Source organism: Bos indicus x Bos taurus, chromosome 4, assembly GCF_003369695.1.
Source record: "Bos indicus x Bos taurus breed Angus x Brahman F1 hybrid chromosome 4, Bos_hybrid_MaternalHap_v2.0, whole genome shotgun sequence".
Classification (NCBI taxonomy): Eukaryota; Metazoa; Chordata; class Mammalia; order Artiodactyla; family Bovidae; genus Bos; species Bos indicus x Bos taurus.
This window is the reverse complement of record NC_040079.1, coordinates 26,763,167-26,789,476: the sequence shown is the minus strand read 5'-3', so window position 1 is coordinate 26,789,476 and position 26,310 is coordinate 26,763,167. Positions and strand designations below refer to the sequence as shown.

General features: G+C 37.0%; 1 protein-coding gene across 3 annotated transcripts in view; it reads right to left on the bottom strand.

Moving 5' to 3' along the window:
* TNPO3 (transportin 3) overlaps window positions 1–26,310 on the bottom strand; it is a 79,371-nt gene that overhangs the window by 44,124 nt on the left and 8,937 nt on the right. The window contains exons 2-5 of one of the 3 annotated variants that reach the window (XM_027539034.1): window positions 21,112–21,272; window positions 8,992–9,192; window positions 7,934–8,007; window positions 6,109–6,265 (exon numbers count right to left, since the gene is read on the bottom strand). In XM_027539034.1, the coding sequence (XP_027394835.1) occupies window positions 6,109–6,265; window positions 7,934–8,007; window positions 8,992–9,114 (354 nt within the window). In that variant the 5' untranslated portion in view covers window positions 9,115–9,192; window positions 21,112–21,272. Of the gene's footprint in view, window positions 1–2,539; window positions 2,633–6,108; window positions 6,266–7,933; window positions 8,008–8,991; window positions 9,193–21,111; window positions 21,273–26,310 lie in introns of those variants that run through there. The other 2 variants (XM_027539033.1, XM_027539035.1) reach the window with 2 other exon arrangements.

The following is a 26,310-nucleotide window of genomic DNA, read 5'->3' as shown; positions in this document are numbered from 1 at the left end:
TGATATCACCTGTCATCAATTACGATGAAGTGCTAAATCAAGTCCAAGTAGCTAAATGCACTTGATCATCATGGCAGTAATAATAACTATAAGGACTATCACGGCTGCTGAATTTTTTTTAGTCATTTGAGTGCTTACAAAATTACAAGCTTTGGTCTGTTAACCCAGCTCAAGTCACAGTCTGAGAACTAGCAACATGACTAGCATTCCATGACAGCTCTAAATGAAGCTCTTATAATATTGCTCAAACTCATATACAAAATTTAATTGTGTGGCTTGCTGAATTACAAACAACAGTTGAATTTACAGTCCTACCAAGTTTCTCATGTCAAAGTTCTGAAATTGACTGGTAAACAGCAGACTTCTGAAGTTTGGAATGGGGACATCCAGTTGGACCCTAATGAAACTGGTAATCCAAGTCACTCTGAGTCTCCCTTACCAATAGAAGTAGCCTCTGCCTTCCAGTGTCTGAGACAAGCCTTTCTCAGCTTCAAAGCCCTGTAATAACCCCATCTGAGACAGAGGCCTTGAAAGAAGATGCCCAATCTCTTCAACACCTTCCACAAACATCCCCAATAATACTCATAAACTAGGGTCAAATCTCAGAATGTTCTAGGGGAACAGGAGGAAACAACTTATACACCAATACAACTGTGAAACTTCACTTAAATGTGTCTAAAGAAACCTAGGAAACACGCAGAAAGGTGTTAGACTGAGGAAGGCTGGACTATAACACTAGATTGAGCCAAACATTGACACAAGTATACTTTCTTGAGAGTATTCATTTAGTGAGTGTATGGAGTCTCTGGGAAGTACCAATAGGAACATCATAGTACAAATATCTAGAATTTTGGAACAAATCTATGCACTCTTCTACAGGTAACTATCTGTCTTTTGAAAATCAGCTTCTGGCTTACTATAAGAGCTGGGCAGGCCTATCCATAGGACATCAGGTGATTATGTGACCTGACCTTCCGACCATGAACTAAGTACTGACTGAACTACCTAGCCTTAAGATTGGGCATGCATAACAAGAGACTTGTCATCAGATGAAAATGATATAAAGAGGTTGAGTACAGGAAGATTTGGAAGCTACAAAAATGTTACATGAGTATAGATGGCTCAGATTCTCTGACACCACTTATTCTTACATTGATTCATCCCCTTCAGTCCATGCTTGTGGCCTCCTGGGATGTTCCTTACAACTGGATAACTGAAGAAAACATTCAAGCTTGGATTACAGATTGATCTGCATATGCTGGTACCACCTGAAGGCAGACAGCTATAGGATTACAGGCCCACTCCGGGGCCACAGTGAAGGCCAATGCTGAAGGAAAACCCTCCTAGTGGCCATAACTTCAAGCAGTCTGTATAGTTGTCCACCATGTCTGCAGTGAGATGAAAAGAAATTTGGATCGCCACTTATTCATGGACCCTTGTCAATCATTTGGATAGATGATCAGGGATTTGGCAGAAACAAGACTGGAAGATTGGTGACAAGCAAGTCTGAGAAAGAGGTATATGAATGACATATAAATGGGCACAGATTTCTGCCTGATGTGAATACCCACCAGAGCATCACTATATCCCAATGATAGATAGACAAAATGACAAACTCTAACAATGTCAGCCTCTTTCCCTAGCCATCCAGTGCTTGCTCAATAGGCTCACAAACAAAGTGGCCAGAGTAGTAGGGATGGAGGCTAAACATATATTAACATGGATTTCCACTTTACCAAGGCTTAACAGGTAAACAATACTGATGAGTGTCTGTCAACAGCAGAGACGAACACTGAGTCCCCAGTGGCACCAATTGCCACGGAGACCAGGTTCACTGATTATATTGGCTTCTATCATGGAGGAAGCAGAGATTTGTTCTCATAGGAATAGGCACAAATTCTGGATATAGAACCGTCTTCCCTGCTTATAATGCTTCTGTCAACATTATCATTCATAGACTCAAAGAATACCACATCTAACCATGATGGTATCATAGCAAATCAAGAAACTCATATCAGAGTAAAGGAAGTACAGTAATGGGCAACTCTGAGCTCTATTAGTTTGGAGATCTGGGTCCCAAAGAAAGTATGTTTCCAATAGGAAACTCAAAAATAATTCCAGTGAATTGGAACATAAAAATACCACCTGGACAATGGGAGCTTCTTATGCCACTGAACCAACAGGAAAAGGAGTTATTTTACAGACTAGAGTGACGAATCACAATTACCAGTGAAACACTGTATTGCTTCTATATAATCAAAGCAAGGAGTTCTAGGTCTGGAACCCAGAGGATTTTCTAGGGAGTCTCTTTGTTACTTCCATGCCCAAAAGGTTAATGGAAAACTATAGAAACAACAATCCACAAGGCAGGATGATTGAGGGCTCAGACTTTTTGGGAATGAAGTCTTGGGTAAATTCACAGAGTAAAGAATCCTAAGCAGCTAAGTTTCTGGTCAGGGCAGGTGTCTTAGTCCATTCAGGCTGCTATTAACAGAATAATACAGAACAGGTGGCTTATAAACAATAGAAACTTTCTTACAGTTCTGGAGACTGGAAGTCCAAGATCAAGGTACCAGTCTCTGCTGAGGACCTGCTCCTTGTTTCATAAACAATTGTCTTTTTACTGTGTCTTCACATGGCATAAACGGGAAGGGAGCTGTCTGGGGTCTCTTTTATATGGGCACTAATCCCATTCATGAGGGCTCCACTGTCATGACCTAATCACCTCCGAAAGGCCACATCTCCAATACCATCACCTTGGAGATTCGTTTTCAACATATGAATTTCGAGGCAGGGGCACACACAAATATTCAACCTATAGCAGCAGAGAAAACATGAAATGAGTTGTGGAAGAAAAAAGCCATATATACCAATTACAGCCTTGTAATCAATATAAGTGAGGACTGTAGTAGTTCCATATTTTCTATCTGCTTGTTACACCACTGCACTGGTGTTTAAATATGTATAAAAGAGCACCTATGGGAGCTAAGTTAAAAGGCAAGACTGTGGCCAGCTGCAGAACTATTGCCTCTCAGCTCCAAATTCACCCTTTTAGAACTACTCTGTGAAAATGGATCTGGGCCCTTAAAATATTTTTGTCCCGTGCCAGCTGGTACTAACTTTTTGTCGGAAGGTCACTAGAGAGAAAGTGCAGAAGGAAAAGGGTTTTGCTTCCTGATTCTAGTGTGCTCACTAAGCAGCCTTCTAAAGAACATGCGGCTTCTTCAGCCCCAGACTGATAGTTTCTCTGGTGTCCAGCTTATTGGCCAGCACTTTCTCCAGCACCAACTCTCATCCTTACCAACAGTTTTTCAGCAAACTGCTCCTGGCCCCTAAGGAATGTACATTCTTCTTTAGCAACAGATTCAGTGCACTTAGCTTCTCCGGTGCCTACATTACACAGTGGCCAGTAGCCTCCTCTGGCGTTCCCACACCCCGCTGATTCTGTTGCAGAGTGCCTCTGGTGAGATACCTTCCCTAACAACTTTCTTGGCCTTCCTAGAAAGCAGATTTTTAGCAAGTTTGAGAGGAGAGATTTTCAGTGGCATGCAGCACCACGGTGACTTCTTTACCATGACCAAACCATCACCAACAGGGTTTGAATCTCAGTCCTGGGAGAGGGGTGAACTCTTCCTTCCTTAGAAACTCTATCTTAGCCTTGACCTTAATGACTGCTCCTTGTATCTGTTTTATTTGTATACTCTTTAGAGCTCTCTACCTCTTATTAGACAATCCCTTGTTACTACAGATACCTGTTATAGTTAAACATTCTTTATATTGAATAGTCCCAATAAATTAGTAGGTGGTTTCTCTCTCCTGACTGGACCCAAACTGATACTAAAAGGAACCAAGGGTTCTAGATCTGGGGCAAAGCAGTAACTAGATGATTACTAGTTACCTTTTTCTGTGAGGAAATAAAGATGTGCTCCAGTGGCCAAAGTTGTAACATTTAAAGCATCAAAAGGATAACTTAAGCAAAGACCCTGAATCAATGAAACTCATGGGCCCATAATACACCATAAAGAGAAAGTCAAGGAGAAAAAGTAACATTTAAGTAATCTTAAAAACAAAATCCTTATAGAGAAAACAGAATAATCAAAAATTAAAGATTCATCCTGTCTTTCTAGTGGGAACTTAGAAGAATGTTAATATACATGTAGAAAGAAAGAATTAGCAAAACTTTATTTTGCAAACCACGATGGAATTATTAAGGTAAGGATTATAAACTTAGAATTTAACATTCATACAAACTGCATTATATTGTAAGGGGAGAAACAAACTTTATAAATGGAAGAATCAAACTGTCATCATTCTAATCTAGTCAATCCTAGCACAGCATCACTAACCAAAGTGATGCTTTTAGAAGGTCAACCAAAACGTATATCTTCTGATAAATTGCAGCAGGAAATATCTAAGTTGTTTTCTAGCTAAAAATATTTAACCTTTTAAAACTAACCTATCAAAGTCTTTCAGTCTTTCTTACCAGGTTCCTGGGAAAGAATTAAGTCCTGCAGAAAATGATTTGAGTGTCTATTTTCTCAATCATCCTGTGAATGGTATATAGGAGAAACTGTAGACGCCTTAGGGCATTTAAGGCTTAATTCTCTTGAGGAATTCCTACTGAGTAGGGCTGCTTTAGATGTAACTTCCGATTAGAGGAATTATAGAGAACAGAAAAACAAACTAAATGACACAAAGACAATCCAGGAAGTAAGAAGATGCTTTATAAAACAACTAGTCCAGTCTCAACAAATCAGTGTCATTTTGAAAAAATGAAGAAGGGGGACTGTGATCATAACAACTTGATACAAGGCATGGTTCTAGACTAGTTATTGATATGAAAAAATGCTACAAATAATATGTTAGGACCAACTCAGGAAATGTGAATATGGTCTAGGTATTTATTAGATGATACAAAAATTTACTGAAATGGAAAGATGAAGCTGGAGGACTGGAAAAGCAGGCTCCAGAAGGGTGGGTGAAGCATATTCTCATTTGGATTTTCAAAATCTGTATACATGTTCACAGAGGATACATACTAAAGGATTAACAGCGTGATAGATGGTTTGAATGTAACTTGATTATCTATATTTTCTAACTTTCTATTACACGATTTCTTTAAAATAAATGGTTAATTGAAAACACATTTAACTTAAAAAAGTAATTTTCCAATGAACTTCTAATGAACACAATTTTAAACAAAACTTTGTTTTTCAAATGAAAAGTTCTATGATGCTGAAATACTGAAATACATTCCTGAAAAATAATCTACTATAACCACACTGTCGAGAAATTGACCTGGACGCAAAACCTAAAAATGGTATATGGGCTAAATAATCAATTTAATACCATTTATTAGTTCAGGAATCAGCAAAATTTTTCCACAGAAGGGTCAGATAGTAAATATTTTAGGCTTTGCAGACCATATGGTCTCTGCAAAAACTACTCAATTCTGCTGTTAGCCCAAAATTATGGCCACAGACAACATGTAACTGAACGAGCATGACTGTGTCCCAGTAAAACTTCATCTACAAACAGCCCATGGACCGTAACTTTACCTACCCTGGTTGAGGACATTAAAATTTCCACCTAATCAAAAAGGATGCAAGCACATTTAACTATTTTTTATTAAAGAACAGTATATTCTATAATTATGACATTATTCAAAGGTCAAGTAAAGTCCTGTACCACCACCCTATCAAAAACTCTCAATTTATCCCTTAGAGAGGATCTTTCCTTAATTAAATTTATATGCAGTTCCTGGAGCACAGTCCTTACTCAAGAGCCTACAGCTGGTAGCAGGAAGGAGGAGAACAAGGGATATGTAATCAGAAGACCTGAGTTCAAATTCTGAATTAGCAGTTGTGTAATTCTAAAACCTGTTTCTCATTCATAAAATGGAGACAATACCACCCTGACAGCATTACTTAGAAGCTCAAAAAGTATAGTTTCTGAAGTACTTCTTAACTGTAAAGTGTTATATAAAAGCCATAGTATTATCATTGCCAAATTTTGCTAAGAAAGCTATTTTACAATAGTGCTACTGAATTACAAAATAACCACCAAAGCTTTTTGCACATAGGCAATAACTCAGTATTTCAAACATACCAATAGAGATACTACTGTACTAGAATAGAAGGCCAAATCTTCTATAATTTCTGTACGCCGATTAGCTCCAATTCGTAAGGAACGACTATGTACTTCTTCAGGTAACACTGTAAGGATCTCCAGCAGAAAAGGCAGAGAAGTTACATCATTGCTATATCTAGGTAAGAAAAGAGGAGAGCTATAAGTTATTTAGAGCCCAAAAATACACAATCACATAAGATAAAAACAGCCATCAGAATAACCCATGACAACAAAGTAGAATTCTCACTATAGTTAAAGGGGAGAAAAACCCGACACACTCTTCTGGAAGGACATCTAGAAATCAAACTTTCAACTTGCATAATAATTTATGACCCAGCAATTCCACTTTCAGAAATTTATCTTTCAGAAAAATCTCACACACACATGGAGATGTATATGCACAAGTATTTTTTTTTAATAATAGCAAAAATACTGGGAAAATGTAAAGGTCCCTCATATTAGGATAAAAAAGGTTACAGATATCATACAATGGAGAATAAACAGACATTATAATGAGTATCTATGTCATAACATAAGATGTCCACAATTAAGTGAAAAAAGTATATGAAACATATTAATACATATAGCTGAAGAAAATACATGTTTATGCATATTAATACACATATACATCTCTTTATTTTAAAATGCTTAAAGGGAATTCTAGAGGGCTATACAGTCAGTCACTAATAGTGGCTACTTATAAAATATATGAATAGGAAGAGACAAAAATATTTGCTTTTTACTTTGAAAGCTTCCATACTGCTAGAATTTTTTCAAGGAGCACGCATAATATTATCAATAAAAAGTTTCTTAAAACAAAAAATAAACTATCTACATAAAGGTTTTAATGACACACTATACTGCTGCTGCTGCTGCTAAGTCGCTTCAGTCATGTCCGACTCTGTGCGACTCCATAGACAGCAGCCCACTAGGCTCCTTCGTCCCTGGGATTCTCCAAGCAAGAACACTGGAGCGGGTTGCCATTTCCTTCTCCAATGCATGAAAGAGAAAAGTTAAAGTGAAGTCGTTCAGTCATGTCCAACTCTTAGCAACCCCATGGACTGCAGCCTACCAGGCTCCTCCGTCCATGGGATTTTCCAGGCAACAGTACTGGAGTGGGGTGCCATTGCCTTCTCCGAATGACACACTATAGTTGGTAGTAAAAAGGACATCCACTTTGTTTAAAAATAATTTCCTAACCAAATGCCAAAATGCAAGCAAATATCAAGATTATCTTGCCAAGATCATGAGGAAATGCTTTATTCAAAGCAGCAAGCTCCATATATCTAAAAATAATACTGTCCTTTTTATAGACATGAAATGAATCCCAATTAGTAAGAATAAACATTCTGACTGTATCTTTATAAAGACCATTGATATGACAGTTAGTGGGAGTGATCCACAAGACAACAAAGGTTTTTTGTTGTAGTTAATTCAAGAAGAGTGTGGGTGGGTGTGGGTGGGTGTGTGTGTGTGTGTGTAAACTATATGAGTCTTTAACATTCCACATGACATACTTCTGGAGTATTTAAATTTTAAATCATTTTCTTATACTGTAACAAAGGTTAATAATAAATAAATCTATGCCAAAAGTTTGGGCATGCTCAGTCCCTTCAGTCATGTCTGACTTTTTGCAACCCCAGGGACTATAGCCCACCAGTTCCTTTGTCCAGGGGATTATCCTGGCAAGAATACTGGAAAGTTGGGGGAAATAATCCAAATGTCCAGCTTTTGCTAACAAATTTCTCTATGTAGGTTAATGGTAATTCCAAACGCCAGCATATAGTCAAAACAAGCTACTTACTTTTCTACCAATGTCTGTACACATCCCTTCCAGGAAGGCATTTGTAGGGCAAGGTCTGCTATTGCTAAGGCCAGCTGAGTAAAAAGAGAGATTAAATAAATGAATAGACAGGTGAACAGAAATACAGTTACCAATAATATTAACTGGAAAGCAAAGAAACTAAATTTCTTCCAAACAATATGACAACTTAGACTGCGATACCACTCTTCTTCTCATACAGCTATGTATCATGTAAATTCTTCTGGGCTAACTACAAATTGCTGGGATTTAAAATTTAACCTTTAAAAATGAAAAACCAAATTAAAACATAACAAAAAGAAGTCAGAAAGAACAGACTGTAGATTTTCCTCAGACTATATCAATACTTACTTTTATTTGGCAATACCATAGAACTTCATGGACTTATAAAATATACTTTGTCAAAAACCCAAAGCTACTGACAGTCAGCCCTTTGACTCACTCAGTAATAGAGTGCCATATCCCTTCTCCTTTAATTTCTTATCTTGAAGTCTTATGCAAAAGCCTCCTTTCTCTTCAAGAGTATTTCTATGCCAGGCAGAGAACACATGTGAGTATGTATTCACTGAAGTGTCGTCCACTTTTCCTTTGTAATGTATTTCCCTATCTAAGGTGGAAAGGCCAGATGCTCTAGTTTACCATTTCATTCATGAGACTTTTTAATAGCTAATCAGTCCAGAAAGGATTTTTAAAAAGGCAACTACGTAGACCTCTGACCCAGGACAGTACTTTATCATCTACAAAGTAATAAGAGTGTGTGTGTGTATGCGCGCACACACACATAACGTGACTGTGAAAACCTAAACACCTCCCTCAATTTTGTTATTTAAGTTAGTCTGATATCAAATGAATTCTAAGATAAATACAAAGATTTAAATTTTTCACGTTAAATTTTTCACATTCTATTCACTTCTAAGAATACAGCAATGAGTCTTTAAAAAGTTAACATCACTTCTCATGGCCTAGCATTGCTAATCAAAATTAACCTGATAAATCCAAATAGCCTTACAAATTTTCCTAATGAGAAGCATAGGATTTACCTGCGTTACAATAACAGGTGACAAGTCTTTCAAGTTCTGGATATGAGTTAGTAATGAGTCCCGTAAAGAGGCATGAGAGTCTGTGGGGAGCTCATAAAATGAGGTCTGAATCTTCATTTTCATGGTCTGTGCAGCAAAATAGCATGATTCTACATCTTGCCGGATCTGTAACAACTGGTCTGAAATCTCCCATGCATGAACCTAAAAGGGACAAAAAAAAAAAAGTCATAAAAACTACTTTTCTAAACAACCTTAATGCCATGCAACCTCAATACACATACAAACTTATTTAGACTAAAGTATAATGAAAGAAAAAATCTGAAGGATAAATTACCAACCAATTCAGTCAAAACTTTAAACTACTGCATATTTTTATAGGCTGAGCTCAACAAAAGTACTACCTAAAATCTTCTGATTCTAGGAAGGCATGAAAGTTATCAATTGAATAAAGAGATCTAAGCCTTGCTGATTAGAATTATTAATTGTGTAGAGGGGGAGAGTATAAAGAAAAATGTCTCAAAGTTTCTAATAAAACTAAAATGTCTTTGTATAGCTCCCAATGCTAACCATAAGTTGGATATTTCTTCTCTTATCCATTTAAAGTAAGTAAGCTTTTGTTCACTCTGAGAATTGTATTTGGAAGCTATCTTAATATATCCATAAATAGGAGAATACATTGGTATTTCATATTTAAATAGGGAAATGGCAACCCACTCTTGCCTGGAAAATTCCATGGACAGAGGAGCCTTGTAGGCTACAGTCCATGGGGTTGCAAAGAGTCGGACACGACTGAGCAACTTCACTCACTCACATTTCAATATTTAGTTGCTGACTGAAACAGCAGAAAAACTATCTCACATACTTACTTTTCTTATGTTTTTATATCTGCCAAAGTGCTATATATGCTACTAAAATCATTTTCACAGGAGCATCTATGGAAATAATAAATAGAATGAAAGCACAGAATTTGGTCTCTGTAAATTTGGTCTCTTTTTTACAAGTTATAAAAACTTGTAAGACTTAAAAAAGTTTTATTTTGAAAGATACTCTGGGAACAAACTCATTCAGTATAAAGTAGGCAACTAATTAACAACTGATAAACTACACCAAACTGCCTCTTCATGCTGCTAAATCACTTCAGTCGTGTCCGACTCTGTGCGATCCCATAGACGGCAGCCTATCAGGTTCCACCGTCCCTGAGATTCTCCAGGCAAGAACACTGGAGCGGGTTGCCATTTCCTTCTCCAATGCGTGAAAGTGAAAATGAAGTCGCTCAGTCATGTCCGACTCTTAGCGACCTCATGGACTGCAGCCTACCAGGGTCCTCCGCCCATGGGATTTTCCAGGCAAGAGTAGGGGAGTGGGGTGCCATTGCCTTCTCCGGCCTCTTCATGGGAACAGGCTAAAATGGGCTGGTAATAACAGACTGAAAATTTTTTTCAATCTCAATTCAATAACAGAGCCAACTACAGAGAGAGATCACATAGATTTATCTACTTAATTTCTTATGAAGACAGCACTTCACAAGTAATACACAACAATTCTTCAAGATCTTTCCAAAGATAATTGGAAAGTCAAAGAAATGGCCTATATAAGTTCCCAAAGTAAACTGAAAAGAGACTCTAAAACTCACAATGTTTAATGACATAAAACTTAGCTTTAATCAAGTAATAAGTTGATGAAAACCAAGCATGAAACATTAACTTCCTTCTTGATAAAATGTATTTATTAATTTTTTGTACTTTTTATCACTACCATGTCATAAAATATCTTCTAAGCCACATAGTTTTTAGCCATTCATTATCTAACCAATAACCTAAGCATACCTATGCTTTAACATGCCATCAAAATATATCTTGCTCAAATTGATATTTAAAAAAATAGCCAATAGCAAGCCTTAGAATAACCATAAGTGCTTTAATGAAAACAAGAGCAATTAAAGACCAAAACCAAAACACTATAGACATTTACAACAAAACTAGGTATTATCTAGTTATCTCCAAGAACCCCAAAACATAAGTGGATGGGGACATGCCAGTGACATCTGTAAGACCTGTTTCAACCTTAGTAAAAACAGAAGTAGAGAGAAACAACAAGGTATCTAATGGATCTAAGAGGAGAGAACATCAAAAGTGTCAACAGGCAGTCACTAGAAAACAGAAAAACCATCTGAAGACTGCAGCTGAAAACAGAAAGGTTTTGCCCAATCCAAAAGCAAGTGAGTAAAACAGGCCTACATAAGAGGCTAGATGGAACCATCTAGCCTCTATCAATTCTTGAAACTGAAGTCAGGGCAAGGCCCCAAATGAGGAGAAACTGCTGTGAAAAGAATATCATACAGAACAAGTACAACAGAGACAAAAGGGAAAAAAGAAAGGAACAAAGCTAGGAAATCTTAGAAATCAAACCAACATATCTGTAAATACTATCTGAAAACAACAGAAAAGGAAGCTCTATGAAGTTGGAAATACTCCCTTAGCTATGCCTCCTTCTAAAAGGTAAAAAAAAAAAACAAACAAAAAAAAACTAATTTCACAAAAAAGAAACCGCTGAGTTCAAATGCCATATATATAGCAATGGGGGGTGAGGGTGGGGCGGGGACGACAATGAGCAGAATAGCATCACTACAAGGAAAGTAGGCCAGAAAAATATTTTAAAAACTAAAGGACATAAGTGCTAACCGAAAAAGCTCTCAATGGCCTAAACTACAAAACCTGGGAGTAACAAATTATGATACTATTGGATAACTCAAAAATAAAACAAAATCCATGAGTACATACTGATGTGAGTAACAACTAAATAAATGAGGGAGGTTATTTGCAGGATATTATACATCTTTTTTTTTTTAACAGAAGAATGCTAGTTAATAAAAGGAAAGGAGGGGAATAGAAAATCACCACTGTTAGAACACCTCAGAAATAACTGCTACAAGCAAGATTCATGGATAAGTGATACAATACAACAAACTATCTCCCCAAAATATTCATTGGTTACTGTGGTGGTTTTAAATTCTTTGAAGTGCAAGTCACCCAGTCATGTCTGACTCTTTGCAACCCCATGGACTATATGGTCCATGGAATTCTCCAGGCCAGAATACTGGGGTGGGTAGCCTTTCCCTTCTCCAGGGGATCTTCACCAACCCAGGGACTGAATCCAGGTCTGCACTGCACTCAGATTCTTTACCACCTGGGCCACAAGGGAAGCCCTTAAATTCTTTAACATTTACTATTAAGAAAACTCAGACTACTGCTCTGCTAGAGCGACAATGGAAAGAGGCCTAAGACTACATGGAAAGCAAATGAAGCCCAACTAAGTCAAGTCTTCCAGCCATTGCCACCAGAGTGTCAAGCATGTAACTGAAGTCATCTCAGAGTGCAGAAGAGTCCATCCACCAAATGAAGCCTCATGGAGAAGAATCATTCACAGAGCCCTGCTTGAATTTCCTCACGTTCATGACCTACAAAGGTATGAGATACAATGAAATGGTTTCTGGTTTAAGTCACAAAGTCTTGGGAGTTCAGGATAATTTGTTTCACAGTAGTAGATCATGAAGACAGACAATCAGATATTATGTGCTTCCTGTTGAAAGAGCAGATCACCACAAGGACAAAGGAACAAACCTGCACCTCATTAAGCCTCAGGATCCAGGTGGCAATCTGCAGGAAATACACAGGAAAGTAGAACTGCATCCTAACTACGCAATAAACAAAATCAAGACTGTAGGGAAACTCAAGAGGTCAAATGACCCAGAGTCCTGTACAGAACAGGGAGAGAAAGAAGATTAAGTCACTCAAAACATCTACCGTAATTCAACAAGTTATACATTTGCTTTGTGTGGTTTTCCTATATCTGTGTTTAAGAAACAGAACAAAACTCAGTACTGCTTATTAGATTAAACTAGTATGAAGTCTTTCTCTCTAGTGAAATCTGTCAACCCACCAGGTTAGAATCCTTGTGGACAAATGCATTGATGGTGCAGTGTCATGTTGTGCTTTAATCTGAATGGCAGAAACTAGCGAAAACATCAATCGTATCTTTCTTATTAATATTTATCTGTATTTCTCTATAAATCTTATCTGTATTTCTGACAAATACCCTTATATCCTTAAAAATAGAGATCTCAAAAATGAAGGGCAGAACCAAAAGACAAAACGAAACAGAACAGCTATGTCCCTCTGCAGAACTGTTAACTTGGGTGTACGGATGCAAAGACTTATTTTTCAAGCACCATTGATGATGTCTGAATATTATTTAACATGTCCTTTGGAACTGTCTTTAAGAATAAATATGAATTTGCAGCCCTAATATAAGGTATTCCCAAGGTATACATTTAAAAAATGAAGATGCAGATGTTATCATAAAATCCTTTTTGTAAAAATTTAAATTACTTTTTTTTTTTTTGGAAAGCATAGTGAAGCTTTTTAATATATAGGAGTTAGTTTCATGCACTACATGCTCCCTAAACAACCTAAAGCTGTAACGTTCATAGCACTAATCAAGTATCTCAACACTGGTTTTACCATACTAGCTGGTTTTATACCAATTTTCCAGCCAAAAACAAATAGAAAAAAATGAATTAAATATCAAAAGAACTAGTTTGAAGACATCAGAACTACCAAAACATCTAGAACATGAGCTACTGATTCCAGAGACAAGAAAGAGGAGAGTTCAGCCTAATATTTGGCTCTACCTCTCCTCTCAAGGCATTTATATACGTATTTGAAATGGAAGACAAGAAGCTTAAGAAGCTGAAGAGTTTTGGGGAATCTCACAAGAATGGGGAGATAAAAAGTGGAATTCAGAGCTCACCAAGGAAGAGGACTGGTAAATAGCCCAGATTTCCAGTTGGGGCCAGTACAGTAAACAGGAAATGTACCTCAAAAAGGCTAAAATTTCTCCAGGATAAACCAAATGTTAGGCCACAAAATTAGTCTTAATAAATGTAAAAAGGGAACTTCCTTGATGGTCCAGTGTTTAAGAATTCATCTGCCAATGCAGGGGATACAGGTTTGATCCCTAGTCTGGGGTTCCACATGCTGCCAGGCAACTAAGCCTGTGCACCACAACTACTGAGTTTGCGCTCCAGAGCCAGCAAGCTGCAACTACTGAGCCCTCACGCCACAAAGAAGGATGTGTACGATGCAACAAAGAGCCCGCATGTGGCGACTAAGATGCCACACAACCAAATTAATAAATAAAGCAAGATGAAATGAAACTGGAAATTAACAAAAGGAAAACTGGAAAATTCACAAATATGAAAAAACTAAATATCAATTATTGAACTACCAATGGGTCAAAGAAGGGAAATTAAGAAGACATCTTGACAAATGAAAATGGAAATACAACATACCAAAACTTACATCCAAGATGGAGTAAAAACATGCTAAAAGGGAAATTCATAGCTATACATATATACTTAAATGAAAATAATATATCTCAAATCAACAACCTAATTTTATATCTTAAGGAACTAGAAAAAAAGGAAAAAGAAAAAACTAAGCCCAAAGCTAGAATAGGAAAGGAAATAATAAAGATTAGAACAAAGACAAATAGAACATAGAAAAACCATATTTGATTCTTGAAAAAGATTAACAAAACTGACAAACCTTTGAAAGTGTTAGTCACTCAGTCATGTCTAACTCTTTGCGACCCCATGGACTGTAGCCTGCCAGGCTCCAGGCAAGAATACTGGAGTGGGTAGCCATTCCCTTCTTCAGGGGATCATTCCGACCAAGGGATCGAACCCCGGTCTTCTGCATTACAGGTGAATTTTTTACTGTCTGAGCCACCTGGGAAGACCTTTAGCTAGATTTTAACTAAGAAAAAAGAAATGAAATGAAGGTAAAGACATTACTACTAATTTTACAGGAATAAAAAAGATTATAAGAAATACTATGAACTGTACACTAACAAGCTGGATAATCCAGATGAAATGGACAAACTCCTAGAAATATACAATGTACCAAGAATGAATCAAGAAGAAATAGAAAATCTGTATAGACTATATTACTATAATTAGTGAACAGACTGAATCAGTAATCTAAACTTTCCAACAAAGAAAAGCCCAGATGACTTTATTGGTGAATTCTATCAAATATTTAAAGAAGAATTAACACCAATCCTTCTCAAATTCACTCCAAAAACTGAAAAAGTGAGGAAACATTTCCCAATTCTATGAGGCCACCATTACCCCTATACCAAAGCCAGACAAAGATACTACAAGGAAAAAAAAAAAAACCCCTTACAAATCAACAATACCCCTTAGGAATACTGATGGAAAAAAGAAAAAACTTAAATAGTAGAAAACCGAAATCAACAGTATATTAAAGAAGGAAACTGTCACAACATAAAGACTACATATGAAAAACCCACAATGAACATCATTTCGGTGTTCAAAGACTGAAAACTTTTCAAAACTCTTAAAAAAACTTTAAAAAACTCAGGGACAAAAAGAAGATGCCCACTTCTATTCAGCACAGTACTGGAAGTTCTTAGTCGGAGCTATTAGGCAAGAAAAAGAAACAAAAGGCATTCCAGTTGGACAACAAGAGGTAAAATGATCATTGCTAACATATGACATGATCTTTTATGTAGATAATACTCAAGATTCCCCACAAACCTATTAAAAATAATAAAGAAATTCAGCAAAGTTGCAATATACAAAGTCAACACCCCCAAATCAGTTGTTTTAAATACTGACAATAAATAAGCTGTGCAGAGGAAATTAAGAAAACAACCACATATACAAGAGCTTCCAAAAAGAACAAAATATTCAGAAATAAAGCAAGTTGTTACACTGAAAACTACAAAATACTTGTGAAAGAAATTAAAGAAGACACTAATAAATGAAGACATTCTAAGTTTAAAAATCAGACTTCTACAGTTGTTGAAATTGGCTAACGTTCCCTACAGATTCAATGCAGCAGTAGCAGTGTTAGTCACTCAGTCGTGTCTGACTCTTTGCAACCCCACGAACTTTAGCCCGCCAGGCTCCTCTGTCCATGCAGGAATACTGGACTGGATTGCCATTCCCTTCTCCAGAGGATCTTCCTGACCCAGGGATCGAACCCAGGTTTCCTGCACTGTAGGCAAGATTCTTTACCATCTGAGCTACAGGGAAGATTCAGTGCAATCCCTATCAAAATCTAAGGGCTTTTTAGACTAAAGGAATCTTGTCCTATGATAAAACACGTCAGAAACAAAAGAAATTACTTCAGGAGAAAAACATCACTGATTATCTCAACTTTTCATGAACAATATATCCAGTATTTATCAAATAAAAGCAAAAGAGGGGGTTGGGGGTAGAAACAGACAATAGAAAATAACTTATCTAGATAATGCAATTATCAAATGAGAACTAAAATAACTGTGATGTCTCGATCAAAATGATAAAATTTAGTATCACCAGTAATGGGACAAACAGATTTTAAGTGAGTCAATGTGATTCACTTTCACTGCTGAAAACAACAATTTTTCATTCATACAGAATTCTTCCAAAAACGGCTTAAGCTAAACACTATCACGAGAAAACAATGAGACAAAATAGTGAGTGGGTCATATTAAGAACAAAGATAAAATGGGCCTGAATTTGTTTTTTAATATCACTATCATTAAAAAAAAAAAAAAAAACAGGAAATTAAAGTGATGTAACAACTAAAAACAATGCATTATCCTTGAGTGGATCCTGTATTAGGGAAAATAAAATGTTTAAAAAGCAAGGAATCTGTCAAACAACTGGGAAAAATGAATATGAACTATGTATTTGATAACATAATTGTAGATCAATGTTCAATTTCTTTAATGTGACAATGATTTTAGTTTAGTAGAATGTCTTTGTTCTTACAAACAATATGCAAAAGTATTTAGGGATACAGCATTATAAAATCTGCAATTTACTTCTGAAAGATTCCAAAAGGGAGAAAAAGAAACAGAGAAAAAGCAAATGGGAACAGGCAGTTTGAGGAGAGAGCTTATTATGAATCAGTGTTCACAATACAATTCTTTCAAGTTATGAATTTTCAAAATAAACGGGAAAAATTAAGTAGCTGGTTAACATATTCAAGAAATTAGATATTTGGAATTTCCATTAAGAAATGGAATCTATAAAAAAAAAGAATCAAAGGGAAATAGTAGAATTGAAAAATATGTTAACTGAAATTAGTACCCAAATGAAAGGGTTAAACAGCAAACTGGACAACAGAAAAAGATTACTATGCTAGTTCAGTTCAGTCGCTCAGTCGTGTCTCTTTGCAACCCCATGAATCTATGCTATGAAATATGAAATTCATGCTAGCATAGCATGAATACTATGCTAGAAAATAGGTCAATAGAAAAATAAGACCTGAAGTACAAATTCAAAAAAGGATAGAAAGTAGAAAAGGGGAAGAATGTAAGTGACATATGGGATATAAGTGAAAAAATCTAACATACAACTGAAACCTCTGGAGAAAAATGAAAAAAAAAAGGGGGGGGGGTGCCGATATTTAAAGATAATGGCTGAGGAATTTCCAAACTGATAAAAGACGCCAAGCCACAGTTTTAAGAAGCTCTGTAAACCCTAAGGACAGAAAAACCAAACCTAAGCACATCAAATAACACTGCTAAAAAACTGCTAAAGACAAAAAGGAAAATCTTAGAGGCCAGAGAAAAAGATATGTATTACCTTTAAAGAAACAGTTAATTAGACCAAGAGCTGACTTGCCAACATAAAAAATGGGAATCAAGTATCAAGAAAATAATTGTCAGTTGGTTACTTATACCCAGCAAAAAAATCCCTCCAAAACGCAAAAAATTTAGACACTTTGAGACCAAAAGAAAAAAAAAAAGGAAGAAGAATAGGAAAGAGTTCATTACTAATAGAACAAAGAAAAAAATACTAAAACTAAAGGGTGTTCTTCAAGCAGAAAGAAAATAATTCTAGATGGAAACATGGAAATTAAGAAGGAATGAAGAATAATAATGGAAAGGCTAAGTATGTGAGTAAATATCTGTGAACACTGATTATATAAAGCAACAATATCTCGTGGGGTTTAAAATAAATGAATCTATATGCCTGAGTGGAATTCCACATCCACCTAAGATGTAGAAAGTTGAAAAGAACACTGCTTTCCAGGTAACAATAAATAAAATCAAATACCATAGTAACTTTTCTTAAATGATCAGGAAGCTCAGGTCCCAGGACAAGCAAGTAAACTAAAAATTAAAGTCACCTCTCCAAGGAGACAGAAGACAAGTGTTGGCTCAACTGTGGCAGGACAAAGAAGAGATGAGGACCACCAGACAACCAGGTAATCAAAGTTCAGTTAAAATTATTAACAACTGATAAAGACTGAGGGTGGGCTAGTATGAACTATAAAATCCCTGAGACTCAGGGGGAATTCACACCACCCACAGGCTCTTACTCCTTGGAAGGAAAGTTATGACCAACCTAGATAGCATATTCAAAAGCAGAGACATTACTTTGCCAACAAAGGTTCGTCTAGTCAAGGCTATGGTTTTTCCTATGGTCATGTATGGATGTGAGAGTTGGACTGTGAAGAAGGCTGAGCACTGAAGAATTGATGCTTTTGAACTGTGGTGTTGGAGAAGACTCTTGAGAGTCCCCTGGACTGCAAGGAGATCCAACCTTGCATTCTGAAGGAGATCAGCCCTGGGATTTCTTTGGAAGAAATGATGCTAAAGCTGAAACTCCAGTACTTTGGCCACCTCATGGGAAGAGCTGACTCACTGGAAAAGACTCTGATGCTGGGAGGGACTGGAGGCAAGAGGAGAAGGGGACGACAGAGGATGAGATGGCTGGATGGCATCACTGACTCGATGGATGTGAGTCTCAGTGAACTCCGGGAGTTGGAGATGGACAGGGAGGCCTGGCGTGCTGCGATTCATGGGGTCGCAAAGAGTCGGACACGACTGAGCGACTGATCTGATCTGACAGGCTCTTATCCAAGCAACTCCACCAAATATTCAGGAGAAAAAACCGGGATAGAGCAGGAAACCAGAGAAAACCTCTTTGGTGGCACAATCCTAGAGGACAGGAGTAGCCACAACTGCAGAAAGGATACAAAAAGCTCTGACTAGACCCTTCTCCTCTACTGAATAAAAGTCTTATTTGGTGTGGGAGGGGCAGCAAACCATGTCACACACCCTACCCCTCCCCCCACCCCACAAGGCACATGTTAAGTAAGACCCACTGCTATTATACTAAGGGTAACAGAAGAAACCCTCCACCCTACAGGGCAGGGCACAAGGTCTAAGCCCATCATACTGTAATAAGAATACCACCACAGAGGTCTCCTACTACTGAAGGAAGGGTAAAAAAATTTATCCTGCACAAGACCCACCAGATGCAAGACAGAGCATGAATGCCACAGGGGATGACAATCACTGAGAAAGCCCCACCAAGGAGAACACTGGACACTGGAGGTGCTGAAGACCATGTACCCCCAGATGAGGGCAACAGGGAATGATGACCCTGTCCCCAACTCTCCCAAACAAATGCTAAACACATCATATTCAAACACATGAAAGCCAGAGATAAAGAAAAATACTGGAGGAGAAATCCTTTTTCCTTACTACTGAGGTACCCTTGACTGCAACAGTTCAATTGTAGTACTTTATATTGTAATTATTTGGGCCTTTGTTCATCTTTTCTAATAGATTATAAGTTCTTCAAAAGGAAAAAGTGAAAGTGAAAGTGAAGTTGCTCAGTCGTGTCTGACTCTTTGCAAAGAACAACCTTAATTATTTCTGCATTTTTCAAAACTTCCCTAGCCATAGAGCAATATAAATAAATCTATATTAAATCAGGGGCTTCCCACATGGCTCAGGGGTAAAGAATCCCTGCCAATGCAGAAGATGCCAAGTTTCAACCCCTGGGTCAGGAAGATCCCCTAGAGTATTCTTACCTGAATACCCACTTCAGTATTCTTGCCTGAAAAATCCCATGGTCAGAAGAGCCTGGCGGGCTATAGTCCACAGGGTCGTAAATTACTGGACGCAAAGCACACACGCACATATTAAATTACTAAATATGAAGCAAAATGACAAGATGCTATCATCTCATAAACCTACAACACCTCTTTGACTTCCGTAACACAAAGCCTACTCTTTTGCTAGGTAGCTGGGATACTTACTGGATTGGGAGTAAATTGTTAAGAGCAGAATCCACAATGTTTAGAAAGTGAAAGAGCAAGAGAAAACAAGCAAACCAGTTCTTTACAGATAAAGAAAACAAGGGCCCTGAAAGGATGAGATGTTTTTCATTCAGAGTCCTCATTTGCCGAACTCTGCTTGCCTTTCTTGTATGGAGCCTTGGTTTTGTTTCCAATATATATTTTGCTTTAGCAATGAAATGAAGCTCAAAATGTTCCTAGCCAAAATCTGAAGATTTAAGAATCTCAGAAAAATCTCAGGGGAGGAAAACTTTACAAGTCTTCCCTAAATGGGAATCTTTTCTAGAATGACCTTACTTTGAAATATTACCAGTATTTCTGAAACAAAAAAAAAAAAGAAGAGAGAGAGAGAGAAGCAGGTAATCTGAGGCAACTAAACCAAATATAAAATCTGTATCTTCTAATGCTCATTATGTTATCATAGTTTTTTGTTTTTTAACTAAACTCAGATGGCAGCTATATGTATTTCCTAGGACAATTCCTAGAAAACTCCCATACTGCTCCATGTGTAAATGTGTCAAGTCATTTCAAGCATCCTTGTTTATCTTGATGCTGCCCCATCCACTGGTCAATGGTGCCTCTCTTTTCAAATATTTGTTCTTTGGAACAAGAATAAAAGACAAGAGTGACCTCTAAAGAAACCTGGGAAACTTGAATATCACAATCTTCTAAGTAAACTGTCAGTGAAAAATTACCCAGGATGATACTGCCAGTACTATATATTAAGAGGTCATAATTTGTCCCTTTATTTTGAATTCCAGGAGGGTTTAAAAATTGTTGGCATCCAAACAACAAGCAATCTTGTTTTAATCACTGAATCATTAAGAAAATGCAACTAAATCCTGACACCGTAGAGCCTATAGTACACTTCACTGCTTTTCCCCTCTGCTAAGCTGCAGAAAGAAGAAAGGAAAAGGGATTCTTTACAAGGAGAGAATAAAGCACTTACACTTCATAGGACTTTCTAGCCACAGATGCCAGGTGCTACCCACTGAAATCCAGGCTTGAACTAAGCTCCACATTTCTGAAAGGACCATCTCAACCGAAGCCTGGGGCTCAGAGTCAGCAGGAGGAAGCTGCAGCTCCCACTAGCAGCACATTTCAAAGAGGCTGCAACAAGAGAACATTTTCCATTTAAGCAACTAATTCCAATCTTCCATTTCACAAAGCAGTAGCAGAACAGCCCTTTATATGAGTCTTTTCAAAAGACATTTCCATGACTATGTGATGAATATGAAACAGGCGATGGCCCAGCAATCCTTTGACTAACATGCTCCAAGTCTTTCATTATACTACTCAGCAGATCCTAAAAGTACTTGCTCTTTTTTTCTTTAATAGTCACGACTGCTCCAACTCATTTCTACAATAACAGTTCTGCTGTTATCAACAGAAACTGCTGAATCGACAGAAATCAATGAGCAGACCCTTAACAATGCAAGTCCACACCCAGATAGGGGCCTAAGGATTCATTAGCTGCCAAAAATCAGAAGCAGATTAGAGCTGGTAGTTAATCCTATACAAAAACTCCTCAAATTAAGTAGACTTACTCAGAATACTTCCCTGAAAACAGAAAAGTTCTAGCAAATAGAAAATTACATTCTGGAAATAAAGATATTTCAATGGGAAAAAAAACAAATATTTCAATGGGATTTGAAAAGTAAGCATAAATGTGTCAGGTTGCTGTACTTTTTAAAAGCATTTCAATTAACGAATAATACATTTATTAAATGTTTATAGTATCCTGGAAGGAGAGGAAGACTAGGTAAGAGTACAGTAAAAAGAACCCTTAAAAAACACTGTCAACCAGACAATGTAACATTTTAGACATATGACCTATAACAATATAGTATAGAGCTAGAAAATCAGAATTTCCCAAATCAAGAAAAAATCATTTTCATGAGACAGGTAAGGAACAAACTAGTTTTATTAACCTGAAAAAGAGAAAGTATTTTTTAAGTCAGTCAACTATCTTAAGGTTTTGTGTCTAATCCATTATGAAACTTGTACAAATTTAAGACAAACTGCTAGGTCTGTCACAAGTTACTTTCTAATGGTTTTCTTAGACAGTGAGGACAGAAAATGATATGAATGGATATTAAAAAAATATAAGCTATAAGCTTATATTTTATAGCTCTCAAAAGATAACCATCACTACCTAAAACTGTTATCTTTCAAAATAATTTGTTTTGCAAGATGGCCTGAAATACAGAAACTATGATGAAATGAAACTTAGCTAATACCTTCACCACAGCAGTAATGAGTAAACAATTCCCAACTCCAAACACAGAGCCTAAGTGAAAAATAATCATAAAGCCCTTAGTGAGCTCCCAGAACCATAAAATACCCATGTTTGCATAAACAACTACTTTTCTAGAAGCAAAAAAGCTCATTTATAAAGATAAGTTCAGTCAATTTACATTTCCACAGCCATCCCCATAATAACCGAACAGATAATTAAAAGAGAGACATTATTTCCCTTATGGGAGGGAAGAGATTCCTGGCTAAAAATAATTATTTAAAACATCAAAAGCTACTCAAATTCCAAAAGAAACACTCAAACACTGTTCAAGACAATTTTGGAAGACTGCAGTGCCCGTATATATCACTCTATCTTGATCTCAGTGAGAGGAATCAGGAAGACCAAATGACTACACCCACTGCACACTGTGGTCTCCTCAGTTTCTGATTAAATCCAAGTGTTTCTGGGACAAGCGTTTCAAACAGTCCTGAGTTATAAAATAAACTTTGTCAAATAAACTTTGGCTCAAATCTGTAGCTGTTGGTCACATATATTATGATACTGAGAAATTTTGCCAATATTTTTTCCCAACAACTATAAAGAATTCCTATCCAAATTAAAAACCCTAAGTCACCTATACATGTGACTTATTAACCCTCAAGACTGGCCCTGAAAAAACATATGTCTGGATCTGTAAGATCAACTTGGGTTAGGAGTGACTGAAGCATACATTTCTTGAAAATCAATTCACTGTGGACCTTAATAATTACACTGGGCAGCCCTGCTTTAAAAGTAGAAAATGCCAAGCTTGAAACCATTTCAAGCAAATGAGTAGCCCATACGAGGGCTTCCTAAAAGCTGAAAATATGGGAAATGGATTTCCTTTAATCACTGGTCTCCATTCCTGCCTATCTGAACAAGTTTTTTTTATAACAACTCATATAAACCTGAAGAATGAGAGTACTATTAGACATACTAAGCTACACTAATACCCTGCTGAAGATTCAAGTTTTTTAACCATGTAGAAATATGAGATGCTAGCTTAAGGTTTAATAAAAAATGCATTATAGTGTCAGAAAACTCTGAATGCTTATGTAAAAATATATACCTCTTTAGGACTAGTTCTAAGTATATTCTTCTGCTTTAGGGTCATGTATAAAGGGTATTAATAATGGCTGAGACAGAAAATACAAGTAACAATTAATACAGAGAAAACTGAAAAGAAGAGTGCTTTGGGCTTGGGGAAAAAAAAAAGTAAAAAACATATAAACTCTGTTAACAGAAATTTCTTACCAAAAGAAAAAAAACACAAATTTCATAATATTTTCATTTTGAGAAGTCTAACCAGAAAGAGGAAAAAATTAAATTGATACTTTCAAGGGTTTCTGCACGCCAAACACAACAAAATTATTCCCATTAGCAGTACTGTGAACTTCCAATAAAGAGAAATAAACTTCTCTCTAGAACTTCACCAGTTTAAAACACTCTCTGGTAATATTTCAGTACCAGGGTACATGGTAGGGCAATACAGGAGAGACAATCTGAGCAACCTCAACTTTCTAAGAATTACATCTGTTTTTAAGTTCAACAGAGCTTATGAGACTTCTCTAGTGGTCCAGCAGTTAAGACTCCGAGCTTCCACTGTAGGAGGCATGGGTATCTGGTTGGGGAACTAAGATCCTGTATGCCACACAGTGCAGTCAAAGAAACGGGGAGTGGGGAAGAGTCTAAAATTCTATAAAATCTAGAAAATAGCACATTGGTTCCTCAAATAAAAAACAAAAAACACAGAATTACAATATGATCCAGCAACTCCCCTTCTGGTGATATACTCAAAAGAATTAATAGAAGAGATTCCAAAAGATATCTCTACACCTGTGCTCATAACAGCATTATTCATAATAGCCAAAACGTGGAAGCTACCCAAGTGTGTACCAACAGATGAATGGATAAACAATATACGGTATATACATACATTCTTATTCAGCCTTAAAAAGGGATGAAATCCATCTACAACATGGATGAACCCTGAAGGCATTAAGTGAAACATGCCAGTCACAAAAGGACAAATACTGTAGGATTCTACTTATATGAGGTACCTCAAGTAGTCAAGCCCATGGAGACAAACGGCAGAATGGTGGCTGCCAGGGACTATGGGGAGAAATGGGGAGTTAGTTAACCATATTTAATGTGTACAAATTTTTCAGTTTTATAATACGAGAAAAGTTCTGGAGATGGATGGTGGTGATGTTTGTACTGTATTATTCTATTCATAAGGTACTTGGAGTAGTCAAATTTATAGAGGAAAAAAAGCAGAATGGTGGTTACCAGGAGTTGAAGAGAGGAGGGAATGGAGAATTATTCTTCAACAGTTACAGAGTTTTAGTTTAGAAAGATGAAAAATTCTAGAGATAGCACTGATTGTTGTTCAGTCACTAAGTCATGTCCACTCTTTGCAATCCCATGGACTACAGAACCCAAGGCTTCCCTGTCCTTCACTATCTCCGAGTTTGTTCAAACTCATGTCCATCAAGTCAGTGATACCCAAACATCTCATCCTCTGCCACCCCTTCTACTTTTGCCTTCAATCTTTCCCAGCATCAGAGTCTTTTCCAGTGAGTCGGCTCTTCACATTAGGTGGGCAAAGTATTGGAGCTTCAGCATCAGTCCTTCCAAAGAATATTCAGGACTGATTTCCTTTAGGATTGACTGGCTTGATCTCCTTGTTGTCCAAGTGACTCTCAAGAGTCTCCAGCACCATAATTCAAAAGCATCAATTTTTCAGTGCTCAGCCTTCTTTATAATCCAACTCTCATATCCGTACATGACCACTGGAAAAATCATAGCTTTGACTATATGGACCTTTGTTGGCAAAATGATGTCTCCACTTTTTAATATGCTGTCTAGGTTTGTAGCACTGTTAACTTTCTAATATTTTGCACGTTTTGAAATGTTTATTTTTATATGATTATATTTAAAATTTTAGTAAAGACAGAGAATGAGATAGTTGGATGATATCACCGACTCAATGGACATGAGTTTAAGTAAACTGCAGGAGTTGGCGATGGACAGGGAAGCCTGGTGTGCTGCAGTCCATGGGATCACAGAGTCAGACACGACTGAGCAACTGAAATGAACTGAAATAAACCTATATTGATCATATTGTGGTGATGGTTGCACAACAACATGAATGTACCTAATACCACTGAACTATATACCTAAAAATAGTTAAAATGTTAAGTTAGAAAATGTAGCAGTGGGACATCTCTGGTGGTCCAGTGGCTAAGACTCTGTGCTCCCAATACAGAGGGCCTGGGTTCAATCCCTGGTCAGGGAACTAGATCCCACATGCTGCAACGAAGATCAAAGATCCTAGATCCTGTGTGCTGCAACTAAGATCCAGTGCAGCCAAATAAATAAATATTTTTTAGAAAATGTAGCAGTGCCCTGGTAATTTTATATTCTGTTTCAAACCATCGACTGGTCGAAAGCCTGGGAAGATGAGAAATAAACTAATCAAAATACAGATGAATGTCACCAGATAATAGACTACAATGGCCAAAGAAATACCATCACAAATCTTCATTCATAAGCTCCAATACAACAAGGACGTGAAATGACTATATTTGCACTGTCTAAGACCTGGAATGTGGCAATGCAAATAAGGCATTGATCTTAATTAGCTCAAATTTAAATAGCCACATTAGCCATATGGGTAATGGTAATCATATTAGACAACATAACCAGACTGGTACACTATTATATTCAGTAGAAAGGTCTTTGGTTTTTACCACTTATATACTCCCATTTTCCAGCAATGCAAAGCATTCAGTATTCCTATATTCACTGAACTGACCCCACAGAAGTAATACAGGAACATTTTCTATTTTCTGGAAAGTTTGCCTTTAG